Source organism: Hemitrygon akajei, chromosome 3 (assembly GCF_048418815.1).
Source record: "Hemitrygon akajei chromosome 3, sHemAka1.3, whole genome shotgun sequence".
Lineage (NCBI taxonomy): Eukaryota > Metazoa > Chordata > Chondrichthyes > Myliobatiformes > Dasyatidae > Hemitrygon > Hemitrygon akajei.
The window spans coordinates 61,452,558-61,471,442 of NC_133126.1; the positions used below are offsets into that span (position 1 = coordinate 61,452,558).

The 18,885-nt window shown below is 41.4% G+C and overlaps 1 protein-coding gene across 11 annotated transcripts in view; it reads right to left on the reverse strand.

Annotated features, from left to right (window-relative positions):
- Nucleotides 1–18,885, reverse strand: part of ralgapa1 (Ral GTPase activating protein catalytic subunit alpha 1) — a 202,987-nt gene that overhangs the window by 175,197 nt on the left and 8,905 nt on the right. For all 11 annotated transcript variants that reach the window (XM_073039975.1, XM_073039978.1, XM_073039977.1 and 8 more), the window contains exon 2: nucleotides 18,507–18,617. In XM_073039975.1, coding sequence (XP_072896076.1) covers nucleotides 18,507–18,617 — 111 coding nt within the window. The remainder of the gene's footprint in view (nucleotides 1–18,506; nucleotides 18,618–18,885) is intronic.

The window sequence follows — 18,885 nt, forward strand, 5'->3', positions numbered from 1 at the left end:
TTGACAAGGTCCCTCATGAGAGACTCATCCAGAAAGTCATGAGGCATGGGATAAGTGGAATCTTGGCTGTTTGGATAAAAAAAATTGGCTTAAAGGAAGAAAGCAGAGGATAGTTGTGGAAGGAAAGTATTCTGCCTGGAGGTCGGTGACTAGTGGAGTGCCGCAGGGATCTCTCCTGGGACACCTGCTATTTGTGATTTTTATAAATGACCTGGATGTAGGGGCGGAAGAATGGGTGAGTAAGTTTGCAGATGACACGAAGATTGGAGGAGTTGTGAATGGATCTGTAGGTTGTCAAAGGTTACAAGAGGATAGACAAGCTGCAGAGTTGGGCAGAAAAATGGCAGATGGAGTTCAATCTGGACAAGTGTGAGGTAATGCATTTTGGAAGGACAAACCAGGAGACTGAGTACAGGATTAATGGTCAGTTACTAAGAGTGTGGATGAACAAAGGGACCTTGGGGTTCAAATCAATACATCCCTCAAGGTTGCTGCACAGGTTGATAGGGTAGTTAAGAAGACCTATGAGGTGCTAGGCTTCATTACCAGGTGGATTGAGTTCAAGAGTAGAGAGGTCATGTTGCACCTCTACAAATCTCTGGTGAGACCTCACTTAGAGTATTGTGTTCAATTCTGGTCACCTCATTATAGGAAGGATGTGGAAGCTATGGAGAGGGTGCAGAGGAGATTTACCAGGATGTTGCCTGGTTTGGAGTACAAGTCATATGAAGCAAGGTTAGCAGAGCTGGAACTTTTCTCTTTGGAGCGTAGAAGAATGAGAGGGGACTTGATAGAGGTCTACAAGATTATGAGAGGCATAGATAGGGTGGATAGTCAGTACCTGTTTCCCAGGGCACCAATAGCAAACACCAGAGGATATGTACAAAATTAAGGGTGGGAAGTTTAGGGGAGACATCAGGGGTAAGTTTTTTAAACAGAGGGTTGTGAGTGCCTGGAATGACTTGCCAGGGATGGTGGTGGAGGCTAAAACATTAAGGGTATTTAAGAGCCTCTTGGACAGGCACATGGATGAAAGAAAAATGGAGGGTTATGGGGTAGTGCGGCTTTAGTACTTTTTTTTAAAGGATTATATGGGTTGGCACAACATGGAGGGCTGAAGGGCCTGTACTGTGCTGTAGTGTTCTATGGTTCTATATCATTATAAGACCATAAGCTATAGGTGCGGAATTAGGCTATTTGGCCCATCGAGGCAATCTACCATTTCATCATTGCTGATCCACTTCCCTCTCAGCCCCATCTCCTGACTTCTCCCAATAGCTCTTCATGCCTGACTAATCAAGACTCTATTAACGTCTGCCTTAAATATATCCAATAACATGATCCGTACAGACACCTGTGACAAATTCCACAGCTTCAACACTCACAGGTGAAAGAAATTCCTCATCTCCGTTCTAAATGGATATCTCTCTATTCTGAGTCTATGCCCTCTGGTCTTGGACTCCCTCACCATAGCAAACATACTCTCCAAATCTACTTGATGGAGGCCTTTCAACATTCGATAGGTTTCATTGAGATCCTCCCTCATTCTTCTGAATTCCAGTGAGCAGAAGCCCAGAGCCAAACGCTCCTCATATGAGAAGCCTATCAATCCCGGAATCATTTTCATAGCCTCCTTTGAACCTTCTCCAATATCAGCACATCCTTTCTTAAATAAGGAGTCCAAAATTGCTTGCTCACCATACTCCAAGTGAGGCCCCTAGCGCCTATTCTAACCCTCTTGAAATGAATGTTAACATTGCATTTGCCTTCTTCACCACTGACTCACCTGCAAATGAAACTTCAGGGAATCCTGCATGAGCATACCCAAGTCCCTTTGCACCTCTGATGTTTTAATTTTTTCTCCATTTAAAAAAAGTCTACACTTTATTTCTTCTACCAAACTGCATGACCATACACTTTACAACACTGTATTCCATTTAGCACTTCTTTGCTCATTCTCCCAATCCGTCTAAGTCCTTCTGTAGCCCCTCTGCTTCCTCGACACTACCTGTCCCTCCACCTACCTTCATATTGCCCGCAAACTTGGCCACAAAGCCATCAATTCCTTCATCCAAATCATTGACATGTAATGTAAAAAGCAGTCCCAACATAGAACCTTATGGAACACCACTAGTCACTGGCAGCCAACCAGAAAAGGCTCCTTTTATTGCCAGTATTTGCCTCCTACCAATCGGCCAATGTTCTAACCATGCTGGTAGCTTTCCTGTAATACCACGGGCTCTGAACTTGTTAAGCAGCCTCATGTGTGGCACCTTGTCAAAAACCCTCTAAAAATCCAAGTACACAAAATCCACCAATTCTCCTTTGTCTACCCTGCTTATTATTTCTTCAAAGAAATCCAACAGACTTGTCAGGCAGGATTTTCCCTAAAGGAAACCATCCTAACTACGGCCTATTTTATCAAATGCCTCCAAGTACCCGAAACCACATTTTTAACATTCTACTCCAACATCTTCCCAACCACTGGTCAGACTAAATCTGCTATAGTTTCCTTTTTCCTTGAAGATTGGAATGACATTTCCAATTTTCCAGTCCTCCAGATCTATGCCAGAATCTTGATTCTTGAAAGATCATTACTAATACCTCCACAATCTCTTCAGCCACCTCCTTCAGAACCCTGGGGTGTAGACAATCTGCTCCAAGTGACTTATCTACCTTCAGACCTTTCAGTTTCTCAAGCACCTTCTCCCTAGTAATGGCAACTTCACTCATCTCTGCCCCGACACACTCCAACTTCCTGCAGACTACTAGTGTCTTTCACAGAGAATACTGATGCAAAATACTTATTCAGTTTGCCCGTTATTTCCTTGTCTCCCATTTCTACCTCTCCAGCATCATTTCCAGTGGTCTGATATCCATTCTTGCCTCTCTTTTACACTATATATCTGCAGAAACTTTTGATATCCCTTTTAATATTGTTGGCTAACTTATCTTTGCGTTCCACCTGTTCCTTCTTTTGGACCTTTTAGTTGCATACTGGTGATTTTTAAAAGCTTCCCAATCCTCTAACTTCCCACTACTTTTTGCTGTATTATAAACCCTCTCTGTCTTTTATGTTGTTTTTGACATTTCTTCTCAGCCAGAGTTGCAATATCCTGCCTTCAGAATACTTCTTTGCACTTTCCAAATTGCTCCCAGAAACTCCAGTCATTGCTGTGCTGCTGTCATCCATACTAGTGTTCTCTTTCAATCAATTTTGGCCAGCTCCTCTCTCGTGCTTCTGTAATTCCCTGTAATACTGATACATCTGAAATTTCTCCTTCTCAAATTTCAGGGTGAATTCTATCATACCACTGCCTAAGTGTTTCTTAACTTTAAGCTTTCTAATCAATTCCGATTTGTTGTACAACACCCAATTCAGAATAGTTGATACCCTAGTGGGCTCTACCACTAGCAATTCTAAAAAGCCATCTTGTAAGCATTCTACAAATTCCCCCTCTTGGGATGCAACACCAGCCTCATTTTTCAAATCCACCTGCATACTGAAATCCCCCATGACTGTTGTAACATCGCCCTATTGACGTGCATTTTCTACCTTCCATTGTATTTGTAAACCACATCTTTGCTACTGCTTGGAAGTCTGTATAACTCCAGTCAGGGTCTTTTCATCTTAGCTTGACCCCCAACAATTCTACACCTTCTGATCCATTGTCACTTCTTTCTAATTATTTGATTTCTTTTTTTTTAAAAAGAAAAGCAACAGAACCACTCCACCTCCTCTGCTTACCGGCCTGTCCTTACAATACAATGTGTATCCTTGGAAGTTAAGCTCCCAGCTATAATCTTCTTTCAGGCACAATTCAGAGATGCCCACAATGTCATACGTGCCAATCTGTAACTGTCCTACAAGCTCATCTGCCTTATTCCGTATACTGCACACATTCAAATATAACACCTTTAGTCCCGTATTCACTCTTTTCGATTTTCTCCACTTTTTATGTTGCAACTCATCCTGTTGACTGCAATTTTGCCCAATCATCAGCCTGTCTTTGCTAGCAGTCTCACTACACACCGCCTCTGTTTGTAAACTAACTGCCCCATCCTTATCTCTACCAGTATGGTTCCTGTCCTCCTGACAAATTAGTTTAAACCTTCCCGTACAGCTTCAACATGACTCCCCACAAGGATATTGGTCTCCCTTGGGTTCAGGTGCAATCTGTCTCTTCTATTCATGTTGTACCTCTCACAGAAGAGATCCCAATGGTCCAGAAATCTGAATCCCCTTGCCTTCAGATTCATGGTTCAAAGGAAAATAGTCTTTGAGGCAAATCTTACAAAAAAATGAAAGAATTAGCACAGTGGAGGCTCCACATCACCATCCCCTCCCCCGCCCACCCCCTGGAGATATTTTACTTTCTTCTGTCACTGAGTCAGAATCACGGTGCAGAGATAGGGCCGTGGTTCATCACCCCATTCAGCTCCAAGCATTTTTTTTAAAAAAAATAGGCCGACCAATAGTAACAGGGATATCCAGCAGCAGATAGGGAAACAGATCCTGGAAAGGTGTAATAATAACAGAGTTGTCGTGATGGGAGATTTTAATTTCCCAAATATCGATTGGCATCTCCTTGGAGCAAAGGGTTCAAATGGGGTGGAGTTTGTTAGGTGTGTTCAGGAAGGTTTCTTGACACAATATGTAGATAAGCCTACAAGAGGAGAGACTGTACTTGATCTGGTATTGGGAAATGAACCTGGTCAGGTGTCAGATCTCTCTGTGGGAGAGCATTTTGGAGATAGTGATCATAATTCTATCTCCTTTACAATAGCATTGGAGAGGGATAGGAACAGACAAGTTAGAAAAGCATTTAATTGGAGTAAGGGGAATTATAAGGCTATCAGGCAGGAAATTGGAAGATTAAATTGGGAGCAGATGTTCTCAGGGAAAAGTACGGAAGAAATGTGGCAAATGTTCAGGGGATATTTGGAGTTCTGCATAGGTACATTCCAAGAAGACAGGGAAGTCATGGTAGGGTAACAGGAACCGTGCTGTAATAAATCTATTCAAGAAGAAAATAAAAGCCTACAGAGGTTCAGAGAGCTAGGTAATGTTAGAGATCTGGAAGATTATAAGGCTAACAGGAAGGAGCTTAAAAAGGAATTTGGGAAAGCCATAAAGGGCCATGAGAAGGCGTGGGCAGGCAGGATTAAGGAAAACCCCAAGGCATTCTACAAGTATGTGAAGAGCAAGAGGATAAGACGTGAAAAAATAGGACCTATCAAGTGTGACAGTGGGAAAGTGTATATGGAACCAGAGGAAACAGCAGAGGTACTTAATGAATACTTCAGTATTCACTATCGAAAACGATCTTGGTGATTGTAGTGATGACTTGCAGTGGACTGAAAAGCTTGAGCATGTAGATATTAAGAAAGAGGACGTGCTGGAGCTTTTGAAAGGCATCAAGTTGGATAAGTCGCCAGGACCAGGTGAGATGTAACCCAGGCTACTATAGGAGGAGATGAGAGGCATTGATCGTGTGGATAGTCAGAGGTTTTTTCCCCAGGGCTGAAAAGGTTGCCACAAGAGGACACAGGTTTAAGGTGCTGGGGAGTAGGTACAGGGGAGATGTCAGGGGTAAGTTGTTGTTGTTGTTGTGTGTGTGTGTGTGTTTTGTGTGTTTTTTTTACACAGAGAGTGGTGAGGCGTGGAATGGGCTGCCGGCAATGGTGGTGGAGGCGGATATGATAGGGTCTTTAAGGAGACTTTTAGATAAGTATATAGAGCTTAGAAAAATAGAGGGCTACCTAGTATTTTCTAAGGTAGGGACATGTTCAGCACAACTTTGTGGGACAAAGGGCCTGTATTGTGCTGTAGGTTTTCTATGTTTCATCAAGGTATTTCCTAAATGATATGAGAGTATCTGTCTTCACCAACTACTGAGGTAGCTCTTTACCATCCACTCGAGATTTCACACCACTGACTAGGTGAAAATTTTCTTCTTCAGATCCCTCTAAATCTCTTAACTCTTAATCTAAGCCTCGTTTAGATACCTATTCTTTGGAAAAAGTTTCCTACCATCTACCCTATCATTAGCCCTAGTGGTATTTTTTGTATACCACTATTAAGCTCCCCCACCCACCAGCTTCCTCCACTTGAAGGATAACAGTCTATCCAGTCTTCCCTCATCTTAAAGGCTCCATTCCCAGCAACATTTTGAAGAACACCCTCTGCATCCTTTCCAGTGAAAGCATCCCCCTCCACAGTGCAGCAACCAGAACTTGATACAGTATTTTAACTCGTCCCATTATCTGATGTTAAAGTGCTACAGAACTAATCGAGGAGGAGCAAGGTAACCAATCCCTTTGTATTTATATAAGATTAGCTTCATTTGTCACATGTACGTCAAAACATACATTGAAAAGCACTGCTGGTGTCAATGACCAATACAGTCAGAGGATGTGCTGGGAGCAGCCTGCAAGTGTCACCGTGATATTGGAGCCAACACAGCATGCATTTACTAATCCTAACCCATGTCTTTGGAATGCAAGATGCTGGGAAAGTCGTGCATAGTACGTTCAGTGAGTTGGCCACACCGCAGGTAAAGGCCACCCAGGCAAAAAGGGAAGGGGTGGCCACTAGGCAGCGTAGCAGTAGACAGGTAGTGCAGGAGTCCCCTGAGGTAATCTCCCTCCTAAACAGATATACTGTTTTGGATACTGTTAGGGGAGATGTCTCATCAGGGGAAGGCAACAGCAGCTGAGTTCATGGCACCATGGGTGGCTCTGCGGCACAAGAGCGAAGGAAAATGAGTGGGAAAGCTATAGTGATAGGGGATTCGATTGTAAGGGGAATAGATGAGCGTTTCTGCGGCTGCAGGACATTCTGGAGTGGGAGGGTGAACAGCCAGTGGTCGTGGTGCACATAGGTACCAATGATATAAGTAAAAAACTGGATGAGGTCCTACAAGGTGAATTTAGGGAGTTAGGAGATAAACTAAAAAGTAGGACCACAAAGGTAATAATCTTTGGACTACTACCAGTGCCACGTGCTGGTCAGAGTAGAAATAGGAGGATATTTCAGATGAATACATGGCTTGAAAAATGGTGTTTCTTGGGCATTGGTACCAGTTCTGGGGGAGGTGGGACCAGTACAAACAGGACAGTCTGCACCTGGGCAGGACTGGAACCAATGTACTAGGGGGAGCGTTTGCTACTGCTGTTCAGGAGGATTTAAGTTAATGTGGCAGGGGGATGGGAACAAGTGCAGAGAGACAGAGGGGTGTAAAATGAGGGTAGAAGCAAAAAGTAGTAAGGTGAAAAGTAAAAGTGGCAGGCAGGCAAATCCAGGACAAAAATCAAAAAAGGGCCAGCTTTCAACATAATTGTATAAGGGCTAAGAGTGTTGTAAAAACAAGCCTGAAGGCTTTGTGTGTCAATGCGAGGAGCATTCGTAACAAGGTGGATGAATTGAATGCGCAGATAGTTATTAATGAATATGATATAGTTGGGATCACAGAGGCATGGCTCCAGGGTGACCAAGGATGGGAGCTCAACATCCAGGGATATTTAATATTCAGGAGGGATAGACAGGAAAGAAAAGGAGGTGGGGTAGTATTGCTGGTTAGAGAGGAGATTAACACAATAGAAAGGAAGGACATTAGCCCGGATGATGTGGAATCGATATGGGTAGAGCTGCATAACACTAAGGGGCAGAAAACGCTGGTGGGAGTTGTGTACAGGCCACCTAACAGTGGTAGTGAGGTTGGGGATGGTATTAAACAGGAAATTAGAAATGCATGCAATAAAGGAACAGTAGTTATAATGGGTGACTTCAATCTACATATAGATTGGGTGAACCAAATTGGTAAGGGTGCTGAGGAAGAGGATTTCTTGGAATGTATGCGGGATGGTTTTCTGAACCAACATGTTGAGGAACCAACTAGAGAGCAGGCCATTCTAGATTGGGTATTGAGCAATGAGGAAGGGTTAGTTAGCAATCGTCGTGCGAGGCCCCTTGGGTAAGAGTGACCATAATCTGGTGGAATTCTTCATTAAGATGGAGAGTGACATAGTTAATTCAGAAACAAAGGTTCTGAACTTAAAGAAGGGTAACTTTGAAGGTATGAGACGTGAATTAGCTAAGATAGACTGGCAAACGATACTTAAAGGGTTGACGGTGGATATGCAAAAGATTGCATGGATGAACTACAACAATTGTTCATCCTAGTTTGGCAAAAGAATAAACCAGGGAAGGTAGTGCACCCGTGGCTGACAAGGGAAATTAGGGATAGTATCAAGTCCAAAGAAGAAACATACAAATTAGCCAGAATAAGCGGCACACCTGAGGAATGGGAGAAATTCAGAGTCCAGCAGAGGAGGACAAAGGGCTTAATTAGGAAAGGGAAAAAAGATTATGAGAGAAAGCTGGCAGGGAACATAAAAACTGACTGTAAAAGCTTTTATAGATTTGTGAAAAGAAAAAGATTGGTTAAGACAAATGTAGGTCCCTTACAGTCAGAAACAGGTGAATTGATCATGGGGAACAAGGACATGGCAGACCAAATGAATAACTACTTTGGTTCTGTCTTTACTAAGGAGGACATAAATAATCTTCCAGAAATAGTAGGGGACCGAGGGTCTAGTGAGATGGAGGAACTGAGGGAAATACATGTTAGTAGTGAAGTGGTGTTAGGTAAATTGAAGGGATTAAAGGCAGATAAATCCCCAGGGCCAGATGGTCTGCATCCCAGAGTGCTTAAGGAAGTAGCCCAAGAAATAGTGGATGCATTAGTGATAATTTTTCAAAACTCCTTAGATTCTGGATTAGTTCCTGAGGATTGGAGGGTGGCTAATGTAACCCCACTTTTTAAAAAAGGAGGGAGAGAAAAACCGGGGAATTATAGACTGGTTAGTCTGACATCGGTGGTGGGGAAAATGCTAGAGTCGGTTATCGAAGATGAGATTACAGCACATTTGGAAAGTCGTGAAATCATCGGACAAAGTCAGCATGGATTTGTGAAAGGAAAATTATGTCTGACAAATCTTACAGAATTTTTTGAAGATGTAACTAGTAGAGTGGATAGGGGAGAGCAAGTAGATGTGGTATATTTGGATTTTCAAAAGGCTTTTGACAAGGTCCCACACAGGAGATTAGTGTGCAAACTTAAATCACATAGTATTGGGGGTATGGTATTGATGTGGATAGAGAATTGGTTGGCAGACAGGAAGCAAAGAGTGGGAGTAAACGGGACCTTTTCAGAATGGCAGGCAGTGACTAGTGGGGTACCGCAAGGCTCAGTGCTGGGACCCCAGTTGTTTAAAATATATATTAATGATTTAGACGAGGGAATTAAATGCAGCATCTCCAAGTTTGCGGATGACACGAAGCTGGGCGGCGGTGTTAGCTGTGAGGAGGATGCTAAGAGGATGCAGGGTGACTTGGATAGGTTAGGTGAGTGGGCAAATTCATGGCAGATGCAATTTAATGTAGATAAATGTTAGGTTATCTACTTTGGTTGCAAGAACAGGAAAACAGATTATTATCTGAATGGTGGCCGATTAGGAAAAGGGGAGGTGCAACGAGACTTGGGTGTCATTGTATGCCAGTCATTGAAAGTGGGCATGCAGGTACAGCAGGCGGTGAAAAAGGCAAATGGTATGTTGGCATTCATAGCAAAAGGATTTGAGTACAGGAGCAGGGAGGTTCTACTGCAGTTGTACAAGGCCTTGGTGAGACTGCACCTAGAGTATTGTGTGCAGTTTTGGTCCCCTTATCTGAGGAAAGGCATTCTTGCCATAGAGGGAGTACAAAGAAGGATCACCAGATTGATTCCTGGGATGGCAGGACTTTCATATGAAGAAAGACTGGATCGACTATACTCGCTGGAATTTAGAAGATTGAGGGGAGGATCTTATTGAAACGTATAAAATTCTAAAGGGATTGGACAGGCTAGATGCAGGAAGATTGTTTCTGATGTTGGGGAAGTCCAGAACGAGGGGTCACAGTTTAAGGATAAAGGGGAAGCCTTTTAGGACCGAGATGAAGAAAAACTTCTTCACACAGAGAGTGGTGAAGCTGTGTAATTCTCTGCCACAGGAAACAGTTGAGGCCAGTTCATTGGCTATATTTAAGAAGAAGTCAGATATGGCCCTTGTGGCTAAAGGGATCAGGGGTATGGAGAGAAAGCAGGTACAGGGTTCTTAGTTGGATGATCAGCCATGACCATACTGAATGGCAGTGCAGGCTCAAAGGGCCAAATGGAGGAACCTATTTCCTATGTTTCTAAGAGGAAACTGAAGCACTGGAGGAAACCCACACAGTCAAGATACATTTCTAAGTTCAAGTTCAAAGTACATTTATTCTCAAAGTATGTACACCGTATATAACCTTGAGATTCATCTCCTTACAGGCAGCCACAAAACATGGAAACACAATAGAATCCACCAAAAAAAAATGGTCCAATGTGCAGGAAAAAAAAATAAATTGTGCAAAACAATAAAAGTAGGCATATAAGGCTTAGCTGAAGTTCGCAAAAGTGAGTCCACTGCCACAAAGCCAGTCATCACTATAGCCGATTCAGAAGCCACTGCAATTCAGCGGAGAGACAAGTAAACTTCATGGAGCAGCTAGCTGAAGCAGCACATCTCTCACCTCTGACTGACACCTTGACCTTTTTAATCTAGCCTAACGCTTAAATCAATCAAACTTTGGGTCATTTCTACCTCTCAAACCTCGGCCCTGTCACTTCAATATGTTCTTGGGTCTGGACCCCGCCGCCTCAATTTGGCTCATACCCAACTTTTCTGATTTCACCCCAGTGCTTAAATTGATCAAACCTTGGATCTTTCCTTACTCTCAGGCTCAGGACCGTGCTCTGCCACCTCGACTCAGCCTCATCTCTGCTGCATAGAATTACCTCCAAATCCACTGCAACAATGGCCAAATATTGATTCATTCCCTGCCCTTGGGGCCAGACCCCACTGCCTTGATTCAGCCATAGCCACCATGTTGCAACCTTCCAAGACTTCAGTTCACATGCAAAAATGCCCGGTTGTACAGGCGGTTCAAAAGCTCAACTCCGAAAGGGAAGTGACAGGCTACTGATTGCAGTGATCATTTACCATTAGAAGTGTGATTAATTAAGACATGGGAAGAATGCAGAAATCCTTACAGATAGCAGCAGAATTGAACCTGGGTTGCCAGCAGTGTAAAGGTGTTACACCAACCACTATGCTACTGTGCCAGTCTATTTCATCCAATCATGTTGTTTACAAATACTCACAAACACTGATTAAATGACATCTGTTTGTCCAAGCAGTTGTCTTGTGCTAGTTTTGTAAGTAATTTTGCTTTCGGTTTGGCACTAAAATATAACCAAGAACAACTGAAATTTCTTAAATACTTTTTGAAAAATAGATAGATAGATACTTTATTCATCCCCATGGGGAAATTCAACTTTTTTTCCAATGTCCCATACACTTGTTGTAGCAAAACTAATTACATACAATACTTAACTCAGTAAAAAATATGATATGCATCTAAATCACTATCTCAAAAAGCATTAATAGCTTTTAAAAAATTCTTAAGTCCTGGCGGTAGAATTGTAATATGGCCCAAGACTTGACAAGCAATGAGGCCAATATGGAGTTGCGAGCTGAGGTCAACTGGGCAACTTTATTTAAAGGCAAAGGAACAAGTGGTAAGTGGGAGGGTTTTAAAAGAGTCATATCAAGAGTCCCGGAGCAGCATTATCCTGTTAGTGTGAAGGGCAGACAGACCAAGTTCAGAGAATCCTGTCTGACAAGAGATATTGAGGCACTGATCAAGAAAAAGCAGAAAGCATACATCACAAATGAAAGGAGGAAATCAGGAGGGCAAAAAGAAAGTAAGAATGGATTTGGAAAGCATGGATAAAAATAATTCCCAGAGGTTCTCCAATTATATTAACAATGAAAGGGTGACTAAGGAGAGACAAAGTCCTCTTAGAGCCTATTGTGTGGAGTCCCAGGAGATAGTGAAGTTTTTAATGTCTATTTCTCCTCGGTGTTTACTTAGGAAAATATCATGGATGAGAGTAATAATAAGTAGTGTGGTCTAGGACATATGCATATTACAAAGGAGGAAGTATTTGCAGCCTTGAAGCACATTAAAGTGGGCAAAATTCCTGGGCCTGAGTTCCAGACCTTTATAGAGATCAGTGAAGAAATTGAGGAGGCCCTTGCAGAGACTGTTGTTTTGTTGTTAGCAGAGTAGCTAATGTTGTTCCATTATTCAACAAGATGAGCAAGGATATGCCAGGGAGCTACAAGACGTTGAGCAAGATTTCAGTTGTAGGGAGGTTACCGGAGGGATTACAGAGACAAGAGAGACCCATCACTTGGATAATCAAGGCCTACTCAGGGATAGTCAGCATGGTTATTTGGGAGGTCATGTCTGACTAATTGTTGAGTTTATCAAAGAGGTAACTACGGGGATAGATGAAGGTAAGGCAGTGGATGTTGTCTATATGGCTTTAGTAAGACCTTTGAAAAGCTCCCATTTGGCAGGCTGATCTGAAAGGTTAGGGATTTAGGGGAAGCTAGTGAGGTGGATCCATGAGGCTTGATGATAGGAAGCAGAGAGTAATGCTTGAACATCAATTCTCTGACTGGAGGCTTATGACTATTGGGCAACTCAGGGTCAATTTGGGGGTCTTGGTTATTCATAGAGCATTACAGCACAGGAACAGGCCTTTTGGCCCTTCTAGTCAATGCCAAAACAACTCTAAAATGTTGCAATCAAACCCAGATCCACCACTTCCATTGGCAGAATGTTCAACACTCACAGCAACCTCTAAGAGAAGAAATTCTCCGAGGTTCCCTCTTAAATATTTCATTTTTCACCCTTAACCTATGACCTCTAGTTCTTAGTCTCACCCAACCTTAGTGGAAAAACGTTGATTACTTTTACTCTATATCCCTCATAATTTTGTATACCTCTATTAAAACCCCCTTCATTCTCCTACATGCCAGAAAATAGAGTACTAACATAGTCAACCTTTCTCTATAATTCAGGTTCTCCCATCTCAGCAACATCCGCATGAATTTTCTTTGTACTCTTTCAACCTTATTGATATTGTTCCTGTAGATTGGTGACCAGAATTGTACACAATACTCCAAATTAACTATCAGCAATGTCCTATACAACTTCCCAACTCCTGTACTCAATACACTCATTTATGAAGGTCAAAAAGTGTCAAAAGTTCTCTTTATGACCCTATCTACTTGCCATGCCACTTCCAAGAAATTATGGATCTGTATTTTCAGATCCTTATGTTCTCCTCAGTGCTCTACCGTCCTACCCTATTTTGCAGGATTTAGGAGCAAATTCGTAAAGAGGTAGTAGACTGTTGCAAGAAAACATGATTGTGATAGGTTTTTTTTTATGACATGGACCACTACCATTAACTGAGGGGTCCGTGGACCACAGGTTGGGAACCTCTGTGATAATAAGCAATGTTAACTTTCCACATATTGATTAGGATTCCAATATTGTGAAAGAACTGGATTGGATAGAATTTGTTAAATGTATTCAAGAAAGTCTTTCCTTAATCAGTATATAGAGGTCCCAACTAGAAAGAGCATGATATTGGATCTCATCTTAAGAGGGTGAGACAGGGCAGGAAACATAAGTATGTAAGGGAACATTTTGGATCTAGTTACCGTAATTCCATAAGTTTCAAGATAATTATGGAGAAAGATAGGATTCGTCTTCAGGTTAAGATTTCTAAATTGGAGATAGGCCAATTTTGACGGCAACAGAAAGGATTTGGCAAGTCTGGACTGGGAGAGGCTGCTCCCTGGTAAAAAATGCTCGGTAAATAAGAGGCCTTCAAAAGTAAAATGAGTACAAAGTTTGTATGTTCCTGTTGAAATAAAAGGCAAGGTTAACATGTTTGCAGAAGCTCAAGGATGATGGTTAAAAGATGAACTGAAATCGACAGAAGAGAATCCCGACTTACACTCAGCCACTTTATTAGGTGCTCATTAATGCAAATATCTAATATCTAATCAGTCAATCACGTGACAGCAACTCAATGCATAAAAGCATGCTGACATGGTTAACAAATGTGATCGAAGTGACTTGTTGGTGTCAGATTGGGGGCATTCTTTTTGTAGTTACCTTACCTATAATACTGCTCGCATTGAAATAGATGCAACTCAGAGCATTACTTCCACTATGCTCAACCTTTCAACTCCTCTCTTTATATGCAGGCTTAACATCTACTTTCCTCACAACCACTAAACTAACTGCCGACCACTCTGGTTCCCATCACCCTGCAAACCTTCCCACAAGGATACTGGTCCCCCTCCAGTTCAGATGTAAACCTTCCCATTTATACACATCGCACCTTTGCAGGAAGAGAGCTCAATGATCCAAAAATATAAAGCCCTACTTCCTGTACTATCTCCTTAGCCACATGTTAAACTGTATTATTATCTTCCTATTTCTAGCCTCACTAACGCATGGCATAGGTAGGAATCCTGAGATAAATACCCAGAAGCCATTGTCCTTTAACTTAGCACCTAACTCTATGAACTCACTTTGCAGGACCTGGTCATCTTCTTTGCCTTTGCCACTGGTACTGACAAGGGCCACGACCTCTGGCTGCTCATCCTCCCTTTTAGAACTTTAGAATGCTATGGACTCAACTCAAGAGAAACCTGACCCTGGCACCTGGAAGGCAACATACCACCCAGGATTCTCATTCCTGTCAACAGTTTGTTCCCCTAACCAATTAATCTCTTATCGTTACTGCTCTCCTCTTCTACCCCCTTTCCTTCTGATCCACAGAGTAAGACTAGTGCTACACACCCAGTGGCTGTGACTTTCACTTGGTAGGTCGTTGCTCTCCCCCCCCCACAAAACCAGTATACTTGAGCCACTCTGCACTAACTGCCAATTCACTTTCTCTCTCCTCTCAGTCACCCAGTTAAATGCCTCTTGCAACTTAGGGGTGATTACCTTCCTGTAACTCTTGTCTATCACCTCCTCATTCTCTGAACAATCCAAAGGTCATCCATCTCCAGTTCCCTCACACAGTCTGTAAGCTGCAGCTGGATGCACTCTGTGCAAGTTCAGTTGTCATAGAAATATGGGAAGTCTCCTCGTTTTCCCACATTCTGCAGGATGAACAGTCCACTGTCCTGGTTGTCATTCCCAGTGCTCCAATTGTGCAAAAGAAAAGAAAGAGAAACCTGATAGAAACCTCAATCTAGACTCATCTCGCTGAAGCCTCTTAAGCCAAAGCCTCAGTTTGCCACTCTAAGCCTAGCCCATTCCAACAATAGTCACTCCACTTACACCTAACTATGGATAAAGTACATAGTCACAGTCTTTTCCACAGGTTAGGCAGTCCAAAGCTGGAAGGTACAGATACAAGACAGGAGGGGGGAGATTTAGAAGAAACCTGAGAGGTAACTTTCTTTACACAGAGGATTGAGAGTATCTGGAACATGCTACCAAGAGTGGTGGTGACGGCAGCAGGTAAACTGTAATACATGAGCCATTTAGATAGGTACATGAAGGGAAGGGCTTGGAGGACTACGTGCAAAAACGGGAAACTGGGACTATCAGGAAGGATTCTGTGATTTGCATGGCACCAAAGGGCCTATTTCCATCCTGTATTACTCCATGACTCTACGAATACTTCAGAAGTAACATGCCATTTCTAATTTGTGATGGTAGTTTTTCAAAATGAAACCAACCTCGTCCAAATTTCTCAATGCGACTTAATATTCTACAACTGAAGGTAACGCTTTCTCAGCCTGGATTAACTCAGCTCGTTTCTTGGTCTGTTTTTTTCCTTTTTTTGTGCGCACATCCTCTTCCACTGTATTTCACAACTTCCACATTCTTTTGCTTATTTTCCTTTGTTCATGTTTTCACTATTTCCCTTTGCCCACTGACCGAACAACTTGTTCAAAGCTTGTCTCCATTGTTACCTCAGTTTCCCTCTATCAAAGAGGCATCCCCTCCCTTACCATCCCCACAGCTTTACAGATGTATTTTACCTCCTTTTCAGTTCTGAAGAAGAATCCCTGAAACTCTCTTTCTCTTCCCAGAGATACGGTCTGAACTACTGAATATTTTCAGCATTTTCCACTTTTGTTTTAGATTTCCAGCACCTATACTTTTTTAAATTTCTATAAAAAAATTGGAATAGGTTGTGTTACTACAGTTTTTAAAAAATAAAATTGATTCAATGCTGCCACTTAAAAATGGCCAGCTCCAATTGTTCCTCTGTCATGACCAAACTTTTACCCAGACAATTATTGATTCCAGGTCACCTGCAAACCTTTATTGGATCCCTCGTGGGGGCCAATGGTATGTACATAGACTTCAGTGGACTTTCTACCAAGGCGACTAATTTTAATAAAGCAGTTGTTAGGGAAGTACAGAGTAACACATTTTGTTTTAAAGTTGGTTGACCTACAGGTATCCAACTGCAAAGGTGATCCAGCCCTACTTTATAACCATTTTAAAGACATTTAGCTGATGTTCCAGTGTTTTTATCATTTTAATATAGAAATTATACAGATATACTTAATTGTTTATGAATGTGCATGAATACATTCTACAAAAGCTTTGAAAGCAGCTAAGTATGAGAGTAATCTCACCAGCTGTCAAAGTAATTCAGAAGACAGCCTTGTCTGTTATGCTCAATAACCCGTGCTGCATCATTTCCCAATGGAAAATTGTGCCTGGGGCCATCTCCGAGAGTGCAGACAATCGGCAGAAAATCAAACTCATTTATTGCATAATTAGAATGGGAACTGAAGAGTATTGAATGAGAAAATGCCCATTTCCGACATTTTGCTTTGATGGACAATGCACCAAGCAGTCAGGAGGAGAAAGGAAAGAACCTTGAAGTTTCAAATAAAGTCAGATCATCGATCCAATGTACTATCAAAGGAAAGGAAGTTCTAATGCTTAAGAGGACATGCCATGGTAATCATCCATTAAATATAAGAAAATAGCTTTATTAAATTATTAGTATCATTTTTTCAATTAGGGTAAAACTCGTAAACAAAATCTAAATAATTATAATGTACAAATAAACTTTTTTCAGGCTTTTTTTTAAGTTATAATGTATTTTACAAATTGGAAATCAATGACTGAATTCGGGGGAAGCTATTAAGAAGTCCCTTTCAGATGTCCCCAGACAATTAAGCCAATAAAGTACCTTAAATATAACCACTATTTTAATACAAGGAACAGAGCAGCCAATTTGCACAAACTGACTAGAAAATATCCTCCAATTAAAAAGACTGAGGCACTGATAATACAGGAGAGCTCCTCTGTTCTTCTCTGCGACATCTTGTGTCACTGCTTCAATCATCCAAGAGTGGATAGAAACCTGGTTTAAAGCCTCTGAAAGATTACACCTTCATTAAGTAGCACTCCCTTCAATATTGGACTGAAGAAATGGTGTAAAGATTTCTCTTCATGTCTGTAGAATGAGATCTGAATTGTTAATTTTTGTCTGAGAAACAAAGGTGCAACCAACTGAGCCACAGCTGACAAAAGCAAAAAAAAGCTTGGTAAGGCCAATAATGGATTGGGAAGCATTTTTCCTTATGAGCTGATGGAAAGTGAGTGGTTTCAGAAAAAAAAATAATTTCTACTGGTCTCAAGTCAAGACTGCAATCATCCATTCATCTGAAGAAGTACAGCACCAACAACTCTCAAAAAGTTCAATACCTTCAAGGGCAAAGCAACTTGCTCAATCAACTACTCCAAATATTCACTCCCTCCACTATCAGTAAACAGTGGTTATAGCATCCAAGATCTATAAAATGTTCTGCCCAGGGTATTATGACAAGAGTTCACAAACCTAAGAGCTCTGCTGCCAAGAAGAGAAAGAGTAGCAGGATCGATTTCTCTCTAAGTCATAGATTACTCTGACTTGGTAATACACTGCTCAAACTTCAGTCACTGGGTCTAAACATAGGAAATCCCTTCCCAAAGGACTACCTTCAGTAGAAGAAGGCAGGTCAACACTATCTTCTTAAGGGCAGTTAGAGATGGGCAAAAACACTCATCTTACCAACAATACCCAGATCCCAAAAATAAATTTTAAAAACATTCCTAATTTAATCAAAATAGATATACCAACATAATACATTCATTGTCTTCAAGTTATTTGTACAATATATTTGCAGGATCTCTAGTAAAATAAATTTCCTACAAAGCTAACTCATTATTTATGTTGCCTGGTAGTCATAGTGACGTAATTACAAGAAGCAAAATTAACGTCCCATATCTGCAAAAACAATTAAGCACCATGCAGCGCCATTGAATATCACCTTACTGTATTCACAAAATAATGAAGCAACAACTACCCCAACTTAAACATTAAATTCCTCTCAGTACAGCAGACTATTATCCAAACAGATTGATGCAAAGAAAATTTATCAAATCTCAAATGAATGGTTTTGCTCTTCATTCCCAGAGTCTCAGTTTCACAAATTAATACTTTTCATACAACAAAAAGATTTATTCTTACCTTTTTGCTTTAGATTGGCTTCAATGGTCACAAAGTTTTCAAAGAAAACATAGTAAATGTGTGAATATGTTTGATCGAAGAATGGCTTTAAATCATTTGGTTCAGAGTTTTCTGCAAGTTAAAAAAAAAGAGGGTTGATATCTCAAATTTATTTCACATTAAGTCAAGTTTACTCTACAATCTTAAAACCAATGAAGCTGGAGTTCAGATTCTGCAAACATGATTGTAAAGTCTAGAGACAGTGGATTTAATCCTACCTTAGGTGCAAATACAAATATGTCACACAGTGGTGCTAAGATACTTAAAGACAATTGATCAACAAGGCAAAGATCTGGCAGTACAGGAAATACCACTGATCTTTTAAAATCTAAAATTCCTT